Source organism: Schistocerca americana, chromosome 1 (assembly GCF_021461395.2).
Source record: "Schistocerca americana isolate TAMUIC-IGC-003095 chromosome 1, iqSchAmer2.1, whole genome shotgun sequence".
NCBI classification, from domain to species: Eukaryota; Metazoa; Arthropoda; class Insecta; order Orthoptera; family Acrididae; genus Schistocerca; species Schistocerca americana.
Window position 1 is genome coordinate 1149522172 of NC_060119.1, and position 20274 is coordinate 1149542445.

A 20274-nucleotide genomic window follows, 5' to 3' on the forward strand; every position below is an offset into this window, starting at 1 on the left:
TTGTTGATGGGCTTATAACTGAAAGGCATTCGCTCAGTTGGTAACTTCACGAGCAACAATTGATATAACATAATTTACATACACAGGTATGTTACAACAATAGTACAATTCTAAAGACAATGTTCATCACAAAAGATTGAAACAAAGTAATAGGCGTCCTTTTAAAACTGAGAACGGGTTACCCCTTCCGAACAGCATGACTTCAGCTCAGCGAGTAAAAAAGCAAATACAAACATACATTGAGATTGTTAAATTGACATAAGAAAAAATATCTTGCCATAGACCAGATTCATTTGAGTCACTAACCCATGGTCATTATGCATTGTGAAACCTGATTGAAATTACTATCTACTAAATAAAATTTTTTTAAAGGAAATCATTCATACTATAGCTAAATTCTCTGCATACTGAAAAGAAAACTTATCCTTACAGTGGAAAACCTATACATAATGTCTGCATATCTCTCGTACAGTATGCCTGAAAAGAAAACTAACTACTAAATTGCAAAAAAAAAAAAAGAAACTATCCTAAGTATGATTCATAGGTTTAATGAAAATTCTCTAATCAATATTATTTGATAAGAATAGTATTTTCAATATTCAGAATCTTCAGTCATCATGAAATTGCTTTAACAAGTGATGAGGATACATTCCTTTCACCTTTCCATTCTTCACATCCTTCAAAACATAAGTTCCTGGATGGGGTATTTTGGTAATCACAAATGGTCCTTGATACAATAATTGCCATTTTGTGTTCTTCTTCTGTATAAGTGAAGCCTTAGGATGAGTTTTTACTAAAACTTGGTCTTTCACTTTATATGTTTTTATTTTTCCAAGTCGATTGTCAAAATATATTTTCCTTTTTCTTGCCTTGTCCATTATATTGAGTAAGGATTGTCGTACTTTATTTTGTAGGTCTATTTTGTTAATAGCTACTTTAGGAATTGGTCGAATCCAGTCATTCTGTTCCTGTTTTCCAAACATCAGTTCGTATGGGGTGTATTCTGTCGTAGTATGTGGCATATTGTTTACAATTTCCTGAAAATCGGGAAGATAATCGATCCATTTGGGTTGCTGGTTGTGGCAATATGTTCTCATGAACCGGTTTAATTCACGAAAAATTCGTTCCACGGGATTCGCCGAAGGGTGGTACACTGATGTTAGAATTTGTTTTATACCACAACTGGCTAATGTTTGCCTCCAACGAAATCCAGTGAACATTGACCCATTGTCAGAAAGAATAGCCTCTGGTTTGCCTACTTTGACTATATAATCTTTGACCAGTTTCTTGGCTATGGATGCAGCAGTAGCTGATTCTAATGGATAAAGTTTGACATACTTAGTGAATATATCAAGAAAAGCTACAATATATTTGCATCCTCCCCTTGATGATGGTAGAGGACCACAGACGTCGACCGAAATGATTGACAGCGGTTTAGTGGGGATAATAGGATGTAGGAAATCTTTCACACAAAAATTTCCTGGTTTGGCTAGCTGACAAATTTTACATTTCCTTAACTGTCTGTGCACTTTCCTGCGAATGTTTGGGAGGTAGCAATATGCTTGAATCTTCCGAGCACACTTTAATACTCCAAAATGTCCCCAAGAGATGTGCGTGTGCAAAATTAAATCATTCTCATTCTTCTCGGGAATACACACCTTCCAATTATCTGAATCAAGATGCCCTCTGAAAAATAAGACATCATCCTCAACTTTGTACAGTCTCTTCAGATCATCGTTTCCAGGCTTTGCTAAAGTTTCCTTTATTGAATGCCAACGAGGATCTTCATTCTGTAGTTTTTCCATGTTCTTACACATGTCAAGAAAATGTTTCCTATATATCCTATCAGTCATTATAAGAACATTAAATTCGGACGGATTGCCGGTGATGTTGATAGTTGACAAATCTCCATCTGGCATTCTAGACAGTGCATCAGCAATGAAATTACCCTGTCCGCTTAGGTATTTAATTTCAAATTGAAACTCTTGGAGTGAGAGCGTCCATCTTGCTAATCTTGGATGTAATAATTTACATGTTTGCAAAAAACTTAACGCTTTGTGGTCACAGTATACTGTTGTCTTCGCTCCATATAAGTAATAGTAAAATTTCTTAAATGACCAGACTACGGCCAATGCTTCCCTTTCGGTAGTCGTATATGTTCTTTCACGAGCAGTTAAGAGTCCGCTAGCAAAAGCTATTGGACAGAAAGTTGATTTCCTATCTATCATCTTTACTTGGAAGAGGCATGAACCTATTCCAATTTCCGAAGCATCTGCCATTAAACCGAATTCTTGGCTCATATCCGGATGATATAATATTTGTGAATTGACTAAGGCATGTTTTGTTGCTTCAAATGCATTCTGACATTGTTGCGTCCACACCCACGGAATATTTTTGCGCAACAAGCTGTACAACGGTTCTGCATTAATAGAGTGGTCGTGAATGAAACGCCTGAAAAAAGAGACAACTCCGAGGAAGCCCTTTAACTGTCGTTTTGTTGTTGGAACTGCAAAGTTTTTGATTGCCTTTAGTTTCTCGGAGTCCGGTAAGATGCCTTTTTCATTTATAAGATGACCCAAAAATTTGATTTTATCTCTAGCAAAATGGGACTTTTGCAGATTTGCTGTTATGCCTGCTTCCTTGAAACGTTCTAACACTCTTCTCAATAAATCAACGTGCTCCTCCCATGTGCTCGTAGCTATGAGCATGTCGTCCACAAATAAAGTTAAATTGCTTCGAAGTGCAGGTCCCAATGCATGATCTAGAGCATTTATAAAAACTCCTGAGCTCACGTTTAGCCCGAAAGGTAAAACCTTAAATTGATAGCTTCTACCTGCATGTACAAATGCGGTGTACTTTTTTGATGGTTCGTCTAGAGCCACCTGCCAAAATGAACTTCTCAAATCAATATTTGTTAAGTATTTCATCCCCTCAAACTTTTGAATTAGCTCATCGATGTTTTCCGGAAGAGTTCGCACGGGCATGATAATCTTATTTATCTGCCGTGCGTCTAGCACGAGACGAACTTTTCCTCCCTTTTTCGAGACAACATGAAGCGGACTACAGTATGGACTCGTCGAAGGTTCGATCAGATCCCATTCAAGCATCTGGTGGATTTCCGCATCAACTGCCTTTCGTTGGTGCCACGGTACTGGATAAAAAATACGGCAGAAAACTTGGTGTGGTATCACATCTAAATGGCATGTGTATCCCTTGATTACACCAGGTCTTTCTTGAAAGACTTCATGATATTCCTGTAGAAGATCATATAATTGCTTTCTTTGGTGTTGTTGCAAATATTCAGGTTCTTGCACCTTTTCATATACCACAACTTCAGGGTTTAAAACTGGTTGCAAGTAATTAATTTGGTAATACTGTACAGGTTTGCTATGTATCCACTTTATTTGCAGCTTTCGTCCCTGACAGTTCTTTCCATGGGTACTATATTCCCTGAGAAGATTCACTTGATGTTTCTGATCCACTGTTGTAAAACTGGCACGGCCTAGAGAAAAATCGATATGCCAATTTCTCTCTCTAAATTCATCTATACCCAGGATACAGTCCTCAACCAATTTTTTTATTACAAGGAACGTGCAATTTATAGCTACATTTCCTATATCTAACTGGAGTTGAGTCTGCACTTTAACCTGAGAAGACTTATGACCAGTAGGACCTACAATTCTACAACATTGAACAGGAAAAATCGGTGGATCTGCTTTCTGAAGTATTCTTTGAAATAACTTCTCAGAAATGACATTTACTGCTGCTCCTGTATCTAAAGTAACTTGCACAGTAATGCCTTCAATCGCCGCCTGAATTTTCGCAACAGGTACAGTGATATGTTCCTCTTGACAAGGCATCATATCCTGCTGAAGTTCTTCTATTAATAATCTGCCTTCATTGTACCGGAAAAATTTGACGCTCGAATTTTCGCCCCTGAAAACTTCCTCGACTGCACCGTCGGGGCTTCTGACAGTCGAGTTTAGTTTGACGATTGTCCATTATTAGTAGATGTCTGCTCCGTTACGTCGGTTATTATTGGTGGTTGATTTCTCCATTCATTTGCATTTTCATTTGGTACCCAACCTGAAGTTTGTGGTTGGTTGTGATATTCATGGGTTGGTTGCTGATATCGGCATTTTTGCTGATAATTCCCTTCTTGATAGTATCCTTTCCTCTTCTTATTATTCTTCCTCCATTTCCGTTTATATGTTTGTTCACATTGTTGGTCATGATTACACTTGTCGGGATTTTCGTTACCAAATTTAACGTTTTTCTGGAAATAATTCACCTGTGGGTTTGGTGAATTGTGTGCAAAAGGTTTGCCTCCATACTGTTTGTTGTTACTATTGTTTTTGTTAGGTTGGTAACTTGGTCGGTTATAGCGCATACGAGATTCTTCGAACAGAATGTCTATTGAATCCAATGTGGCTAGAAAATCTTCCACATGTTGTTCAGGCACATGTAGAAGTTTTTCCTTAACTTCAAGTGGAAGTTTGCCCTTTAATATTCGAATGATATCCTGCGTCGGGATTGGTTCATTCCAGTATTTACTTTTATTTATATACTTCTCGAAATACTTTCTTAAAGATCCATTTTTGAAAGAAAAAGATTGTGGGTCAAAAACTTCCTTACGTAGTCTTTCTTGTACACCTTTATTCCAGTATTTGTGCAAGAAAGCGCGTTCAAATTGGTCATAATCTTGACACCAATCGGATGCTTCTGACGCCCACATCGATCCATCTCCATGTATGAATCCTGCAACGTACATAATTTTTTGTTGCTCAGTCCACATTCGCGGCAATACCCCTTTAAATTGCTTGATAAATACCACGGGATGGATCGACTTCCTTTCGGGAATAAATATCTGGAATTGACGATATTTAAGCATTTTTTCTTCATTCATAGTCACAGGTGTATTCTGGTGGCTACTACTTCGCGGCGAATGACAATCTCGATAATTTGTTTCTGGTTGATTACGTAAATATGCACCAATACATGGATATTGTTGCATGGATTCGGTTTCACTGGTTTCATCAGGAATAATGTCTGCCTTTGATAAACTGCAAGTAGTATGTGTCCCTCTAGTATTAACTAGACCTTCCTGGCATGCTTTTAATGTATTTTCTATCTTTGCTTTCCAAGCAGGAAATTCATCTCCTATATTCGCCTTAATCTCTTTAACTTCTACTTTAAGTTGTTCTTGTGCAGCTTCGTTGTTAACTTGCACGTTAGAAACAGTTTCTTTCAAGGTTTTGTCAACATAATTTCGCACTGTCTCGGTTTGCTCTTTCGCCCAATCTTCAATGTCCTTAGAAAATGCGATCTTATGTTCATTGAAAAGTTTCTCTATGTGTTTCTCGCCTTCGAGACTGAGAGTGTCTATCCTCCGAGTAAGCTCAATGACAGCTTGTTCGTTATAGTGCTTAATTGTATTCACGTCTTGCGCAATAGTGTTCTGTACATGAATAACTTCTTGCACTTGATGATTTAGTGTATCTTGACGACATAAGATGTCTTTGTATTTGTTTGTTAATTCCTGATACTGTTGTTCTTGTGTAACTATGAGTTGTGCCTGACTGGTAATCAAGTGACTCTGCTTTGTTTCCAAACTCTGGAATTTTTCAGTAATCTTATCATTTATTTCTTTTAGTTTATTAGATTGCTCCTGAGCCAAATCAAATTGCGCACTCTCCAATGCCTGGAATCTACGATTCATGTCGTTTGCAAGCGTGGATTGTGCCGTTGCAAGATTAGATTGCGATGTTTCCAATTCCTTAATCCCTTGTGTTATGACAGTCAAACTTGACATCAGCTGGGATAACAAATCGGTATTCTCAGCAATTGGCGATTGCACTGGGCTTAATGAGGATTGTACCGACACAATTTTCGGTACAGTCATTTCGTTTTCGCACGCGTCTGTGTCAGAGATGAAATTCATGTTGTTCGTTGGTTGCTGCATATTTCTCTGGACTTCTTTCGACATATGAATGTCGGAACTAGCAACCGTTTGTGTCGACGGCATGAGCGCATTAATTATTGCTGGTTGCTCAGCCGTAATCGACATATCGCTAACTACGGCGGTATTAAATTCTGTGGCACTAGTTGACGATGCATTCACACTATTTAATTCATTTTGTGGCATTGTGATGCGTGCTTGCTTATTGGCTTTGAACATAGATCTAGTTATCACCATGTAAATGAGCAATTGACAGTTTCTCCTCTAAGTAAGTCCTACAAAAGTGACTATTAAACTTTTACACACGCAAAAACGTTAATGTCCTAATGCTGTTAATGTACACTTTACAATGTGACACAAAAACAGTGCATAGATAACACATAAAATGTTGTCTTACTATATCTACTGAAATACTGGAATTCTAGTAAAAGTAATATAGCAACTTTATTTATACTTAGAAAATTTCTACATGAGGGGTCACTACAATGCATAAATGCTCAAGAAAGCAAGTAATTCAAATGCTCTGGCCTTTTTGAAGTTTCTGCTCGGCTGCTGGGAAGGCGCACTCGTTCTCTTCACAAGATACTCCCGCACGTTGGCGTTAGCATGAAACATACAAAGGACCATAATGTAGTTACTCTATAAGACTAGACATATATACACACAATGAAACATTACTTACTAAATTACTAACATATTTATATTGCAGGTTCACTATGACTGTTGTATCAGGATCGTGTCCTGTCTAACGGTAGACATTTATAACGACTCCTTTTCTTACTAGGCTAATTACTGTTTAGCTCTACAGGGCCATTATACTGAAATGTTTCCCCACACCACCTAGTATTGTCTTTCTATTTGTGTGAGTAACTGTATGTTCACTGTTGTGGGTAAATACATACAGCGTACACAGGGCGGTGTGTGAAACTGATGGCGATTACACGCTTCCGCTGTTGTAGAAATCTGCTCCAGATGCTGCAGATACCGTGTTGAGCTGAAAGTGGTAACCAAACTACGGAGAAATATTCTTCGGGGCTCTGTTGCATAGCAATCAGATTGCTTTCAGTTCTGAGAAATGTCCAGTTACTGTTGTGGATTTGAATGATCCATGAAGTGACTTCTTTTCCGAAGAAAGCATCGAACTATTTCACTAGAACTGAACGCTCCCGTCGGAACTGTTCTCAACTGGTGTTTATTAGTAAATCACAATAGCAGTACATCGCTGGGTGTATAATAAGACGTACCTTCTTGAAATAAACAATATTTTATTGTTCTATTAACTGATTTCCTTCCATATGCACTTATATTTTACAATGTGAAACAAAAACTCGCGATGGCGTCGATTTTTTACATCACAAGAATGGCTCTCCTCTACTAAAATTACTCTTAACAAGAACAAAACAAAACTATATCCTAAGAATAATTATGTGAGCGCTGTCCGCCACAGAGTAATAAACAACATCTTTGTCTCTCTCTCGCACTGTCACAGCAAGTTACGCTGCATGATACATCATAACGTACAGAATGAACTTCATTGTTCCCGAAACTATATCTTCTTGTTTGTGGCTGGTGTTTAGGTTTGATGCAGCTGTGCTACCCTCTTCAACTGTGTGTTACTACAGCACTCCGCGTCCACTTGAACCCGGTTGTTGCATTCATTCTGCAAATATTAATCCTTGCACTTCCCTTCACTACCAAATTAACTATTTCCTTATGGCTCAGGATATGTTCTGTCAACTTGTCTCTATTTGTTAGTTATGTAGTACCAAAAATTTCTTTTCTCTTTTTTTCTCAACTCTGATTCTGCTTCATTACCTGATGATCTTTCTGTCTAATCCCATATAATCGAAAGTATTCTTCTGTAGCACCATGTTTCAAAAACTTCTACTCTCCTCTTTTCTGTACTTCTTATTATCCAAGTGTTGTTTCCGTACAAGGCTACGCTCCTCACAAATTCTTTTGGAAATTACTTTATAATTTTGTGATGTAGTTCACTCTGCATCACCTTATTTTATTCAGCTACAATCTGTTACTTTTGTTGATGTTCAATTTAAAACCTGAGGTCAAGACAGAATTCGTTCTGAGTAACTGATTTGCTGTATTCTTTACCACCTCTAACAGAACTACAGTGTGCAGAATGAGATTTTCACTCTGCAGCGGAGTGTGCGCTGATGTGAAACTTCCTGACAGATTAAAACTGTGTGCCAGACTGAGACTCGAACTCAGGATCTTTACCTTTCGCGGGCAAATGCTCTACCAACTGAGCTACGCAAGCACTTCCTTTCTTCCATGAGTGCTATTTCTGCAAGGTTCGCGGAAGAGCTTTTGTGAAGTTTGGAAGGCAGGAGACGAGGTACTGGCAGAATTGAAGCTGTGAGGATGGGTCATGTGTTGTGCTTGGGTAGCTCAGTTGGTAGAGCAATTGCCTGTGAAAGGCAAAGGTCCCGAGTTCGAGTCTCGGTCCAGCACACAGTTTTAATCTGTCAGAAAGTTTCATTGGCATTGGCATTGGCAAATCTTAAAGCATTTATTTTTTCTCTCTGACCTTCAGTTCTTTAACGGATGTATCCCTTGTTTCATGTATTGCTTGTTCTGTGTACAAATAGAATAATACAGGGAATAGGTTTCTACACCATGTCACTCCCTTCTCAACGACTTCCACCCTTTCATATCCTGTGACTTGTATAACTGCAGTGTAGTTTCTGGACAAGTTTTAGATTGCCTTTTCTCCCTGTATTTAATCCCCGCTACCTTTATAATTTCATAGAGTTCTCCAGTCAACACTGTCAAACCCATTTCTGTAAATGTAGCCACACATTTCACTTGCAATAGATACTAATTTCTTCAATGATTTGTTGATGTATGAAAATAAATGTTAATTATTTTTTTTACAGATATGCGACTTTGGATTGGCAAGGGTAGCTGATCCTGATCATGACCACACAGGATTTCTTACTGAATATGTAGCTACACGGTGGTATAGAGCACCTGAAATAATGCTTAATTCGAAGGTATGTGATTTTAAAAACCTCCTACAGCAGAGTCCCACTAATCTGACCCTGGTAACCCAAATGTTTGGTTAATCCGAACGTGGAAAAATGTTAGTTTAAGTATGAAAAACTGTGTGGTAAACTGCTGTACATACACACTATTTTAATTTACGCAGTATAGTAAACATGTAGTAGAAAAACTGGCAAGAAAACATTAGGTTTAAACAATGCATAACAATGAAAGAAAAGCTGTCAAACTTACTAAAATACAGCGGACATTTGATCCCTACTTTTTAGATGACAAAAACTCAATTTTTTGGGGGTAATGAAGACAGTCTGTTATATGACACATAGTTGTGCCATTGTCTAATAAACATCAAATCAGCAGGTGTAGCAGTGGGCTGTTGGTCCAAATAACGTAGCGCAAGGTCAAGGGCTTCTGCTAAGTCACTGTGTGGCACCAGCTCTCCTTTGTCGCTTTCAGGCTCATTGTGACTTCCATCACAGCAGTCCACTTCTTCCTGGTCTTGAACTAAATCAGCTTCAGTAAGGTTCTCCACACATGCTCCATCCGCTGCCATCCTTTCATCTATGTCTCCTTCACTAGATTCTTCAAGAGATGTCTACAGTTTCCTCCACAATTTTCTCAGAGTATTTTCTGAAATATTCTGCCATGCCTCAGCAGTTCAATAAACAACATCCTTCACAGTGGCATTTTTTTTTTTATTTTGTCCACTAGAGGAATGATATCATCTTGGATCAGTATTCTTAAAAATTGTTTTCTATAAATGTTTTAATGTTTGCAGTACACCCTGGTCCATCAGCTGTAGAAGTGGGGTAACATTTGGCTGCAGAAACTTCACCACAATTTCTTCATCACATTATTCCTCAGTGCTGGGGTGAGATGGCTCATTATCAATCAAAAGTATTGCATGGGGAGACAAATGATTTTCCATAGAAAACCATTGAACAGAGCGAACAAACTGGCCGGGAAACCATTCTTTGAACAGCTTACCATCCATCCATGCTTTTTCTGGTTTCGATAATATACGGGCAGGGACTTATGTTGCAGTTTCTAAAAGCTTGGGGCGTAGTAGATTTCCCAATCAGCATTAAAGGCAGCTTGTGATTATCAGCAGTGTTGCTGCATGCTAATAAAGTCACACGATCTTCACACATTTTAAAACCAGGAGCATGGTCTTTTCTGCTTTTGATGCCAGGCTTTTTGTTGGCAATGCCCTAAAATTAAGGCCAGTCTTGTCAGCGTTATAAATTTGTTGAGGAGAATACTTTCCCTCTCTTTTTCGTTTTTTCACACTCACCCAAGTATTCCTTTGCTGCATGACTGACAGAAGAAACCTTCTCTTCAGTAATTGTTAGCTGACGGATTCCATGACATTTCTTGAATCTGTCCAACCAACGCGTACTCGCACTAAAAAGACTCATCACCATTCATTAACTTGTTCAGGTAAACAGCTTTCTCCTGAACCAGTGCTCCACTCAAAGAAGTTCCCCTTTCTCTTTCCTGCATAAATCCAAGTAAAAGAGCTTTATCCACTTTATCGTACTGGGACTGTTCGGAAATCTGCCAGATTTAGAGTGTTTTTTCCAAAGACGTTGCCCCAAGGGGCTCAGCATTCATTTGCTGAGTACGGGCTTGGCGACCCCGGGGTCCTGAGCTGGGGACTGGTCGGCGCCGCCAGTCTCCTGTCACCGTAACCCCCGGACATGCTTCAGCGACCACCGTATGGCGCGGCGGTGGAATGTTGTGTGCTGCGGGGAATGGTAATCTTGGCTTGACCGCCTGGATTGCGAGGAAGGCCGACCTCTCTAAAAACCCCTCAATCTTCCGGTGTGCTCCGCGCCTATGAGATGCATGGGGTGGAACAGTCGCAAGCGGGCAACCTCTGGGGCACCTGCCGCACCCCAGTTGTATTAGGCTTACTCAGGCATGCGGGGCCCTGTCTGAGCGGACCTTTAGTTCCCTAGCTGCTCGTGGGACCGCAATGGACCCTTCGACCTCTACATTTCCCCCTACCAGTGGCTTGGGTTGGCCACTGGTAGGAAAACACACCCCATCGAAGAAGCGACTTCGTGCTGCGAGTCCTCCAGCGCCTAGTGTTGATCGAGATTTGTCAGACTGTCGTAACAGAGCACATGCTGATAATCAGAATGTGTTTTTGATTATTAAACGGAAGGAGGGTAGCTTTGAGAGGGTTTCTCCCTTTTACATCCACAAGGGTCTTGAGGGAATTGCAGGAACACTTAAATCTGTGAAGCGACAGCGCAATGGGACTCTGTTAGTTGAGACATCTAGTTCCCGTCAAGTCGCTTCTCTTCGGAAAGCAACCTGTCTCGGTGAGTACGCTATCGAGACCGAGCTTCACTCCACTCTGAACTACAGTAAGGGTGTTGTGACATGTAGGGACCTGGTGGATATCCCCACAGACGAGTTAAAATCTGAATGGGCTGATGAAGGTATTGTTGACGTGCAGCATATTATGAAACGAGTCGATGGGGACCTAGTCAAATCCGACTCGTTTATTCTCACGTTCAGTTGCCCATGACTCCCAGAGCATGTTAAAGCGGGGTTCTTACGTTTGCCAGTTAGGCCATATTTCCCCAACCCAATGTGCTGCTTTAAATGTCAGCGCTTTGGGCATACTACGTTGGGGTGCAATGGGATAGCCACTTGTGGTAAATGTGGTCAGCCTGCCCGTGAAGGAGCTGATTGTTCATCACCTTTGAAGTGCATGAATTGCTCTGGGAGTCACCCCGTCTGGAGCCGGGTCTGCCCCATCTATCTCGACGGACAGAAGATACAGGAGATTAAAACATCTAAGCGCATCCCCTATGGTGAGGCCAAGAAGCTCTTTAAGGCCATGCAACCTCCTGTGTTTACTACATCTTTCGCTTCCGTTCTGAAAAAACCGGTACAAATGGCCACTGTTGCTACGCAAACGGAGGTTGCTAGTGTTAGCACTAATACCTGCATTTGCCAGTGCACTTGTGCTGCTGCGGTTGTTTTGCAACCTGCGGCTCTCCCCGCCACGTCGGACAAGGCTGTGGTTGCTGACATTGGGTTACTTCCTCCCTCTCCCCATATGGGGCCTTCTGCCCAGGCGAGTAATGCTCCACCTGTTGACAAGGCTCTGCCTTCTAAGCCCCCCAAGACGAAGACGCCGAAGCTGAAGGTTTTGCCACCTGCGGAGACTAGTCAGGGTCGGTCCGATGACGAGGCCATCGTACTGTCTGACGTCTCCCGTGGGTCGTCATCGGAGCTGATGGACATTGACGTCGACCGGGGGCGCTCTTCTCGCCCCAGGAATAAATCTCCGGCCAGTACGGGCTCTCCTCCAAAGCACAGAGGCAGGGTGAGAGTTCAGCCCCCCTGATCACTGGCTCCCATATTACAGTGGAACCTGAATGGGTTCAGGACGCATGTGGCCGAATTACAGCTCCTTGTACGAGAGTGCCCTTTGTGCTTATGTCTCCAAGAGACACATTTTCGGGCCACTGATGCTCCTTCTTCACGGGGCTATACCGTCTATCGGAAAGATGATCTGACGGGGGAAAGGGCAAAGGGTGGTGTTGCGGTTTTTGTCCGTGACATGCACCCCTACTCCGAGCTCCCTCTCGTTACAGACTTGCAAGCAGTTGCAGTTGACCTTCTTGTGGGTCGGAGGCTCACAGTCTGTTCACTTTATTTACCACCTCAGGATGCGATAGACTATGAGGCTCTCGCAGACCTTATTAGCCAACTCCCCCGCCCATTTCTTCTTCTGGGGGACTTCAATGCTCATAATGTCTTATGGGGCTCTTCGACTACTTGCCCCAGGGGTCGCATTCTGGAAAGCCTCATGATGTCTGAAGAACTGTGCATCCTCAACTCTGGTGCTCCCACTCATTTCTGTACTGCTTCTGGGTCGTCATCAGCTATTGACCTTTCCTTTTGCTCTCCAGCACTCGCGGATTCTGCTCTGTGGGAGGTTGCTGCTGACCTCCATTCTAGTGACCACTTTCCCCTTTGGATTCGCCTCCTGGATGTCGCTATGGCATTTCCGGTACCGCCCCGGTGGCACCTCTGCAGGGCTGACTGGACACTTTTCAGCCAACTGGCTGTTTTGGAACACCGTGCCAGCGTCCACAAATGGGTAGACCATGTTACAGCCGTGATCTCCCATGCTGCTGAATTGTCAATCCCACGGTCATCCGGTCATCCCAAGAGGCGTCCTGTCCCTTGGTGGACCACTGAGTGCCGCTCAGCTATCCGAGCCCGCCGTGCAGCTCTGCGCCGCTTCAGGTGCCGTCCCTCAGCTGACAATCTTGCGGCCTTTCGGGTGGCAAGGGCCAAGGCGCGGCGAGTGGTTAAAGAGAGCAAACGACGGTCCTGGCAATCGTTCTTGAACTCCATCTCCCGCTCCACTAGTTCTACGAAAGTATGGGAAGCCATCAGGAGAATTTCCGGGAAACTCGGCCAGCTACCTGTCACGGCATTGCTGCATCAGGGAAGTCTCCTCACGGCGCCGAGAGACATTGCCCAGACACTGGCCATGCATTTTGCGGACTCTACCGCTACTATTAACTGCGATCCGGATTTTTGCCGGTACCGCACTGCCATCGAGAGGGGTCACTTGGACTTCCGGTCTCCAAATTCTGAACCCTACAACTGCCCCTTCACAATGTGGGAACTGGATTCGGCCCTGTCTGAGGCTCATGATACTGCGCCTGGCCATGATCAAATCCGGTACAGCATGCTGCAGCACTTGTTACTGCCTTCCAAGGAAGTTCTCCTGACTTTTTTTAATATGATATGGTTATCTGGCACGTACCCTGACTCGTGGAGGGAGGCGATTTTGATCCCCCTCTTCAAACCGGGGAAGGACCGAACGCATCCCAGCAGTTACCGAAGTATTGCTTTGACGAGCTGTGTCGGGAAGACGTTAGAACGCATGGTCAACCGTCGCCTGGTTTGGCTGCTCGAAACCAGGCAGCTCCTTAGCCCCTCGCAGTGTGGCTTTCGGAGATGTCGTTCAACTATAGACAACTTGACCCTGCTTGAGGCGGCCATCCAGCAGGCCTTCCTCCGTAACCAGCATTGTCCCGGTGTCTTCTTTGACATTCATAAGGCGTATGACACTACTTGGCGCCGCCATATCCTCAATCAACTCCATGAGTGGGGTTTTCGTGGCCGTCTCCCCATCTTCCTTCGGTCCTTTCTTTCCCACCGCGTCTTTCGATATAGGGTTGGTAATGTGCTATCTGATTTGTATGTGCAGGAGAATGGTGTTCCTCAGGGAAGCGTTTTAAGTGTCACCCTCTTTGCCGTCGCCATTAACAGTATCACGTCCACTATCCGGAGTCCTGCCCAATGCTCCTTGTTTGTGGATGATTTTGCTGTTTTCTGTTCTTCCTCCAGTCTTGTCACTGCTAGTCGGCAGTTGCAGCTTACGATACAGCGATTAGAGGCATGGACTGCGAAGACGGGTTTTACCTTTTCTGCAGACAAATGTGTGTGTGTTCATTTTAATCGTTCTCGACATCTTTTTACCTCCCCTGAATTGCGTCTGAGGGACACCATTCTTCCTTTTAGCGACACTGTGCGGTTCCTGGGCCTCACTTTTGATTCAAAGTTGTCGTGGTTGCCTCACCTTAAAGACCTCAAGGTGCGGGCCCTGAAGGCACTGAATATTTTGAAGTGTCTGAGCCATTGGTCCTGGGGAGCAGATCGGCCGCGTCTGCTGCAGTTTTATAGGGCTTTCGTCCGATCGCGTCTTGACTATGGTTGCACCGTGTATGGGTCAGCAAGGCCTTCGTATCTGAAGGTTCTTGACGCAGTACACCATGAGGGTATCAGGCTGGCCACTGGTGCCTTCCGTACTAGTCCCATCCCCAGCCTGTGTGCTGAGGCAGGGGAACCGCCGCTCGCCATCCGGCGGAAACTCCTCATGGTGCGACGGGTGTGTCAATTCCTTGCCTGTCCTACCTCCCCTGCGTACCCTACCGTTGCCCGACCGCCTATGGAACGTCTCTTTTCCAGTTGTCCCAGGGCAACGAGACCATTTGGGATTCGTGCCAAGCATTTGCTTGCGTCCCTTGGTGTGGAGCGTGTGGCCCCCCAACGACAAGGTTTTACTCGCCTGCCTCCCTGGTTGCTCCAGAGGCCCAGCGTCCTTTTAGACTTGTCGGAGTACCGGAGGAGCTGCACTCCTGCGTTTGTTTTTCCCTCCTTATTTTCTGATATTTTAAACCAGCATCCCGACCATGTACCAGTATTTACGGATGGCTCTAAACAGGGGTACTCTGTTGGTTGTGCTGTTGTTTTCCCTGATCGACTCGTCAAGTTACGGCTTCCTGCGGCGTTTACCATCTTTGATGCCGAATTGTTTGCGATCTTGCGGGCATTGGAGCAGATGAGATGTGTCCCCAGCCGTAAGTTCCTCATCTGTTCTGACTCCCTGAGTGCGCTTCAGACTGTGCAACACTTGTACCCAGCGGATACGGTCGTCCAGAACATCCATGATGCCCTACTCCACCTGCAGCGGCAGGGGAAGGAGGTTTCCTTCTGCTGGGTGCCGGGGCACGTGGGTATTACGGGAAACGAGCTGGCGGATGTGGCTGCCAAAGATGCATGTTCCCTCCCTGACGTTGTTGAATGTGCCGTCCCCCTCCATGCTGTTACCTCCCTCCTGCGTTTTCGCGTTATGCGTCAGTGGGAAGGGGAGTGGCTGGCAGTCGGTGAAAATAAGCTGCGTCTGGTGAAGGCCACCACGCGGCCATGGCGTACTTCCTCCCGGTCATGCAGGCGGGATGAGGTTCTCCTCACTCGCCTCCGCATCGGGCACAGTCCCTTCACACATGGTTTTTTACTCCGGCGGGGGGATCCCCCAATCTGCAGTGCTTGTGGCGTCCAGGTTACTGTCCGCCACATTTTACTTGATTGTCTTTTATTCTCTGACCAGAGGGCGGTGGTTTCTTTGCCACCGGATTTGCCCTCTATTTTGAAAGACGACGCATCGTCTGTGGTGAAGGTTTTACGGTTTTGTGTCCTGTCCAATTTGTTGCCACGGATTTTAGGGAGAGGGTTTTAATGTGCTGCTGGATGACTGGCTCACCCAGATTTTAGGTAAGAGGTCCGCCAGTCACGAATACCTCCTTGTTTCCCTTCGGTTTCTGTCCTCCCTTCCTTGTGTTTCCTTTCCTTTTTTAGTGCACTCCTTCTCCTCTTGTTTTGCCTCTGTACGTGAGGATTTGGAACTGCGTCAGGTCTGTGTCTTTTAGCTGTTCCCCTTGTTCGCTGTACGTCTTAATCCCTTCACTGCATGTGTTCCTGTTTTTATGCGTTTGGGCGCTGATGACCCCGCTGTTTAGCGCCCGTAAATCTCAAACACACACACACCTCCAAAGACGTTGCACAGGACTGTTCAAGCTTCACTTGGTTATTCTTCCAATCACAAATGATTGCTTTACCAACACCCAGTTCCATTGCCAGTTTACATTTTCACCATTGTCTATCCACTTAAAGCATTCAGTTTTTCTTTGAGGGTTAACATTGTATATTTCCGTTTACTCATTACGAAAATACATACACCACTACACCTGAATGAAAACAATACAACTGTTACGCGTGCCAGCGATTGATAACTAACATAACCAAGCACTTTGCGAGACAACTGGCAGTACACTGACCTCAGACACTACAAAGGTCTCAACAATGCACAGCAAGAAGGGCAGGGAGTGAGAGTGAGCCATTGTTCCCACACTTGTTCCCATGGTGTACTCACATATTTGCTTGGTATATATAATTCTAGAAACTTGTCACCGTAACGCATGATAAACCGAAAAAATCGCTAATCCAAACAAGGTCCGATCCCAGTTAGTTGGGATTAATGGGACTCTGCTGTATGCAAATTCTATAAATTTTTATATTGCTGATCCTGTCATTCATTCTTAATGACCCTGCCTACGGGCAGTGATTACCGAATCAAATAATTACATTTTTTCAGAAGATTTCTTTGCAGCTTAGAGATTTCTTTAAACCAGTTTCAGGCACAAAGCTACAGATCACTTCACATTTATCTCCTGTTTATTGTCAGTAACATTTAAATTAAGTATAACTTTACTGTATGGTATTGATATGAAGTCCAAGCAAAAACAATCAAAATCTGGTTTATAGAAAGAGTGGGGATGGAGTGGGGGAAGAATCTCCAATTTAATTAATGGATTCAGTCACTAATGTTAAGATAGATAATAATTGCAAACTAGTCAGCAGTTTAGACATAACAACCAATGCTGCACAAAAATAATCATTGCAAAGGAGTTGTCATATCTTTAAACATGTAATAATTTCATTAGTGAAGTAAGTATAAGTAAAGATTTAAGCAGCTGTGGGGAAAATAGAGAAAAATTGTAGGCTGTGACAGCCACAGATTTATCTGCCAGAGAATTTAACAACAGAAAAATGTTTTCTTTCAATCTTCCATTTAAAAACGGAATGTTTTGAATGGAAATTTGACTTTAGTATCTCTTACATTTAAAATTGTGCCTTTAAATCTTGGTAGATTACAGAGCAGTTAACATACTAGATGTGACCAAAAAGTAAAGGGAATTTTTGGTTTTCTTAAAGAATCTTTCATTTATTCATCAGCATCAGCTTTGTGCTTTTCAAAGTCGTCTCCCTCAGATGTTATACAATTGTGTCACTGCTTTTCCCAGTCTTGGAAGCGCTTCTGAAACTCACTTTTTGTTATGGTCTTCAGCTCCTTCAGCAATGCTGTTTTACTTTAATCAATGGTGGCAAAACGACGTCCTTTCATGCTTCTCTTCAGCCTTGAGAACAGAAAGAAGTTGCAAGGGTTCATGTCCGGTGAATACAGTAGCTGTAGAAACATAATGATTTTATTTATTTTTTGCCAAAAAATCACGGACAGGCTGTGAGATGTGAGTGGAAGCATTATTGTGATGCAATTTCCACAGTTCTGGTTGTTTCTTTCGGATAGTTTCATGCAAAAGGAGCGTAACTTCCAAGTAATATTCCTTATTGACTACACGACCATAAAGCAGGAGCTCATGATGCACTCTCTCATTGTAATCGAAGAAAACAATGAAAGAACTTTCACCCCTCCCCCTCGGTCTTTGCTTTTTAGGCGGTTTCTCTTGGTACAATTGAGCCTTGGTTTTGATGTCATACCCTTGTACTCATGTTTTGTCACCTGTTTTAACCTTTACTAGTTTTGGATCAAGGTAAACTTCATACAACAATTCCTGAGCAATATCTATGTGATGTTGTTTTAAGGAGAAATTCAGCAGTTTCAGAACAAACTTTCTTGCTTTGTTTCGTTCCCAAAACATCTGAAAAATTGTTTGGTCCGAGGCAAAGGACATGCTGACATCAGCAGCAACCTGTCTGATGGTGATTCGAAAGTTTCCCAGAACTGTTTTCTTTATCCTTCCACAGTTTTGTCAGTGATGCAAATTCTTTGATCTGTCTTTTTCAGAAGTAAAAATTTGCTGAGCAGTCAAAAATATGTATAACCTTTTTGACTGTTAACAATAAACTAAATACTCAAAACAGCTGAAATTCAAACATACATCAGGAATCTGTGTAATAACAGAATAACAAAAAATTGAGAACTGGATGTGTAACACCCACAAAAATTAAAAAAAAAAAATTCCCATTATTTTTGATAACATCTTGTTCGTAACACCTGTGTTGATATTGTGCCAGTGTGTGGTAAGTATAGCTTTCTGTTGGTTAGAATATTAAAATAATGTGTCCACTTTTTTTTAGATTTTAAATGGTAATATTTCCAACAAATTCCCACAATTTTATATTTTTAAAAGAGCTTTCACAGAATATTTTAAACTTCTTACCTCTTTGGAATTTATTCTTCAAATACTTGTTGTACAAATGTTTGATAATTTCCAATTCTTTTGCACAGGGTTACACGAAATCAATTGATATCTGGTCCGTCGGCTGCATCTTAGCAGAAATGCTATCAAACAGGCCCATTTTCCCTGGAAAACACTATCTAGATCAGCTTAATCACATCCTGGGAGTTTTGGGATCACCAACACATGAAGACCTTGAATGTATCATAAATGAAAAAGCTCGCAGTTACCTCCAGTCATTGCCATTTAAGCCAAAAGTTCCATGGACAAAGTTATTCCCTACAGCTGATCCCAAAGCACTAGACTTGCTGGACAAAATGTTGACATTTAATCCACACAATCGGATAGTAGTTGAAGATGCTTTGGCGCATCCATATCTTGAGCAGTACTATGATCCAGCTGATGAGGTAGGTACAGTTTTTTTCATTTAGTGTACTGCCAAAAAGAGAGTGAAAGTGAGAGTGAGAGTGTGTGGTGAGAGGTGAGAGAGTGTGTGAGAGGGGTGAGAGAGTGTGAGAGAGGTGAGAGTGTAAGACCGTAACCTAAGTAGTATGGTATGGTAGGCTGCATGGTATTGCATATTGTGTGGTGTGGACATTTTACAAGAAGTCATCATCTGCAGCTGAAGACTGAAAAATTATTTCTGCCTCCTCTAAAGTTCAGCATGGATATTGTATTTGTGTGTGAAACTTGTTAAAACTAAACTCTTAAGTGACGTAAAGCATGTGAAAAAGGTGTGAGAATGCCTGTAAATTGAAAGCAAAATTTAGAAACATATTTTAATAAATTATCTGATTTTCTAGATTCAGGAATACAAAATTTCTTTTATATATGTGACATGTAGCAGTACTGTGCCTAAACATGCACGTCTTCTAAGAAACACAGAATATCAAGAGATCCCGTGGGAAATTTTAACTATAGTTCTAGGTCATACATCTGGGTACTTTCTCATTTTATGTAAGATATCCTTTGTTAACCACAGATCAGTCATCAACCCACATTGAGTAGTGGTTTCATAATGTGCAAGAAAATCAGAAAATATGACAAGATAATACTGTCTTAATTTTTGTATTCTTCTTTCCACTCCAATGACAGTTAGGAGACAAATATGGTACAGAAAGTTGTGATGGAATGTTAAATAATTTAGCAGTAAAGGTAACAGCTCACCAAACAGTAGAGGCATGAAATTTGTCAACATAACTGCGATCTGGGAGCCGAGTGGTTAGCTGAATAGTTTGCACTGCAGTTGAAGTGATTGTGACAAGTTTCACAGGATGCTGCCCAAGCCCCATATGACCAGTTGGTCAGATTTGGTAATGTGTGTGCTTAATAAATATGAGAAGGAAAATATATTTTTCCCTACATTTTCCTTCTCACCTTTGTTATGTACACGTATTACTGGCCTGATTGGTGTGTTCACGGGAGACTTCAGTG

The 20274-nt window shown here is 42.4% G+C and overlaps 1 protein-coding gene and 1 non-coding gene across 2 annotated transcripts in view; both read left to right on the top strand.

Moving 5' to 3' along the window:
* Positions 1-20274, top strand: part of LOC124619421 (mitogen-activated protein kinase 1) — a 378544-nt gene that overhangs the window by 336470 nt on the left and 21800 nt on the right. Inside the window, exons 5-6 of the mRNA XM_047145795.1 lie at positions 8854-8970; positions 18891-19247. Of these exons, the coding sequence (XP_047001751.1) occupies positions 8854-8970; positions 18891-19247 (474 nt within the window). The remainder of the gene's footprint in view (positions 1-8853; positions 8971-18890; positions 19248-20274) is intronic.
* Trnas-uga lies at positions 8354-8428 on the top strand. The gene has a single exon. It is a non-coding gene; the product is annotated as a tRNA-Ser (tRNA).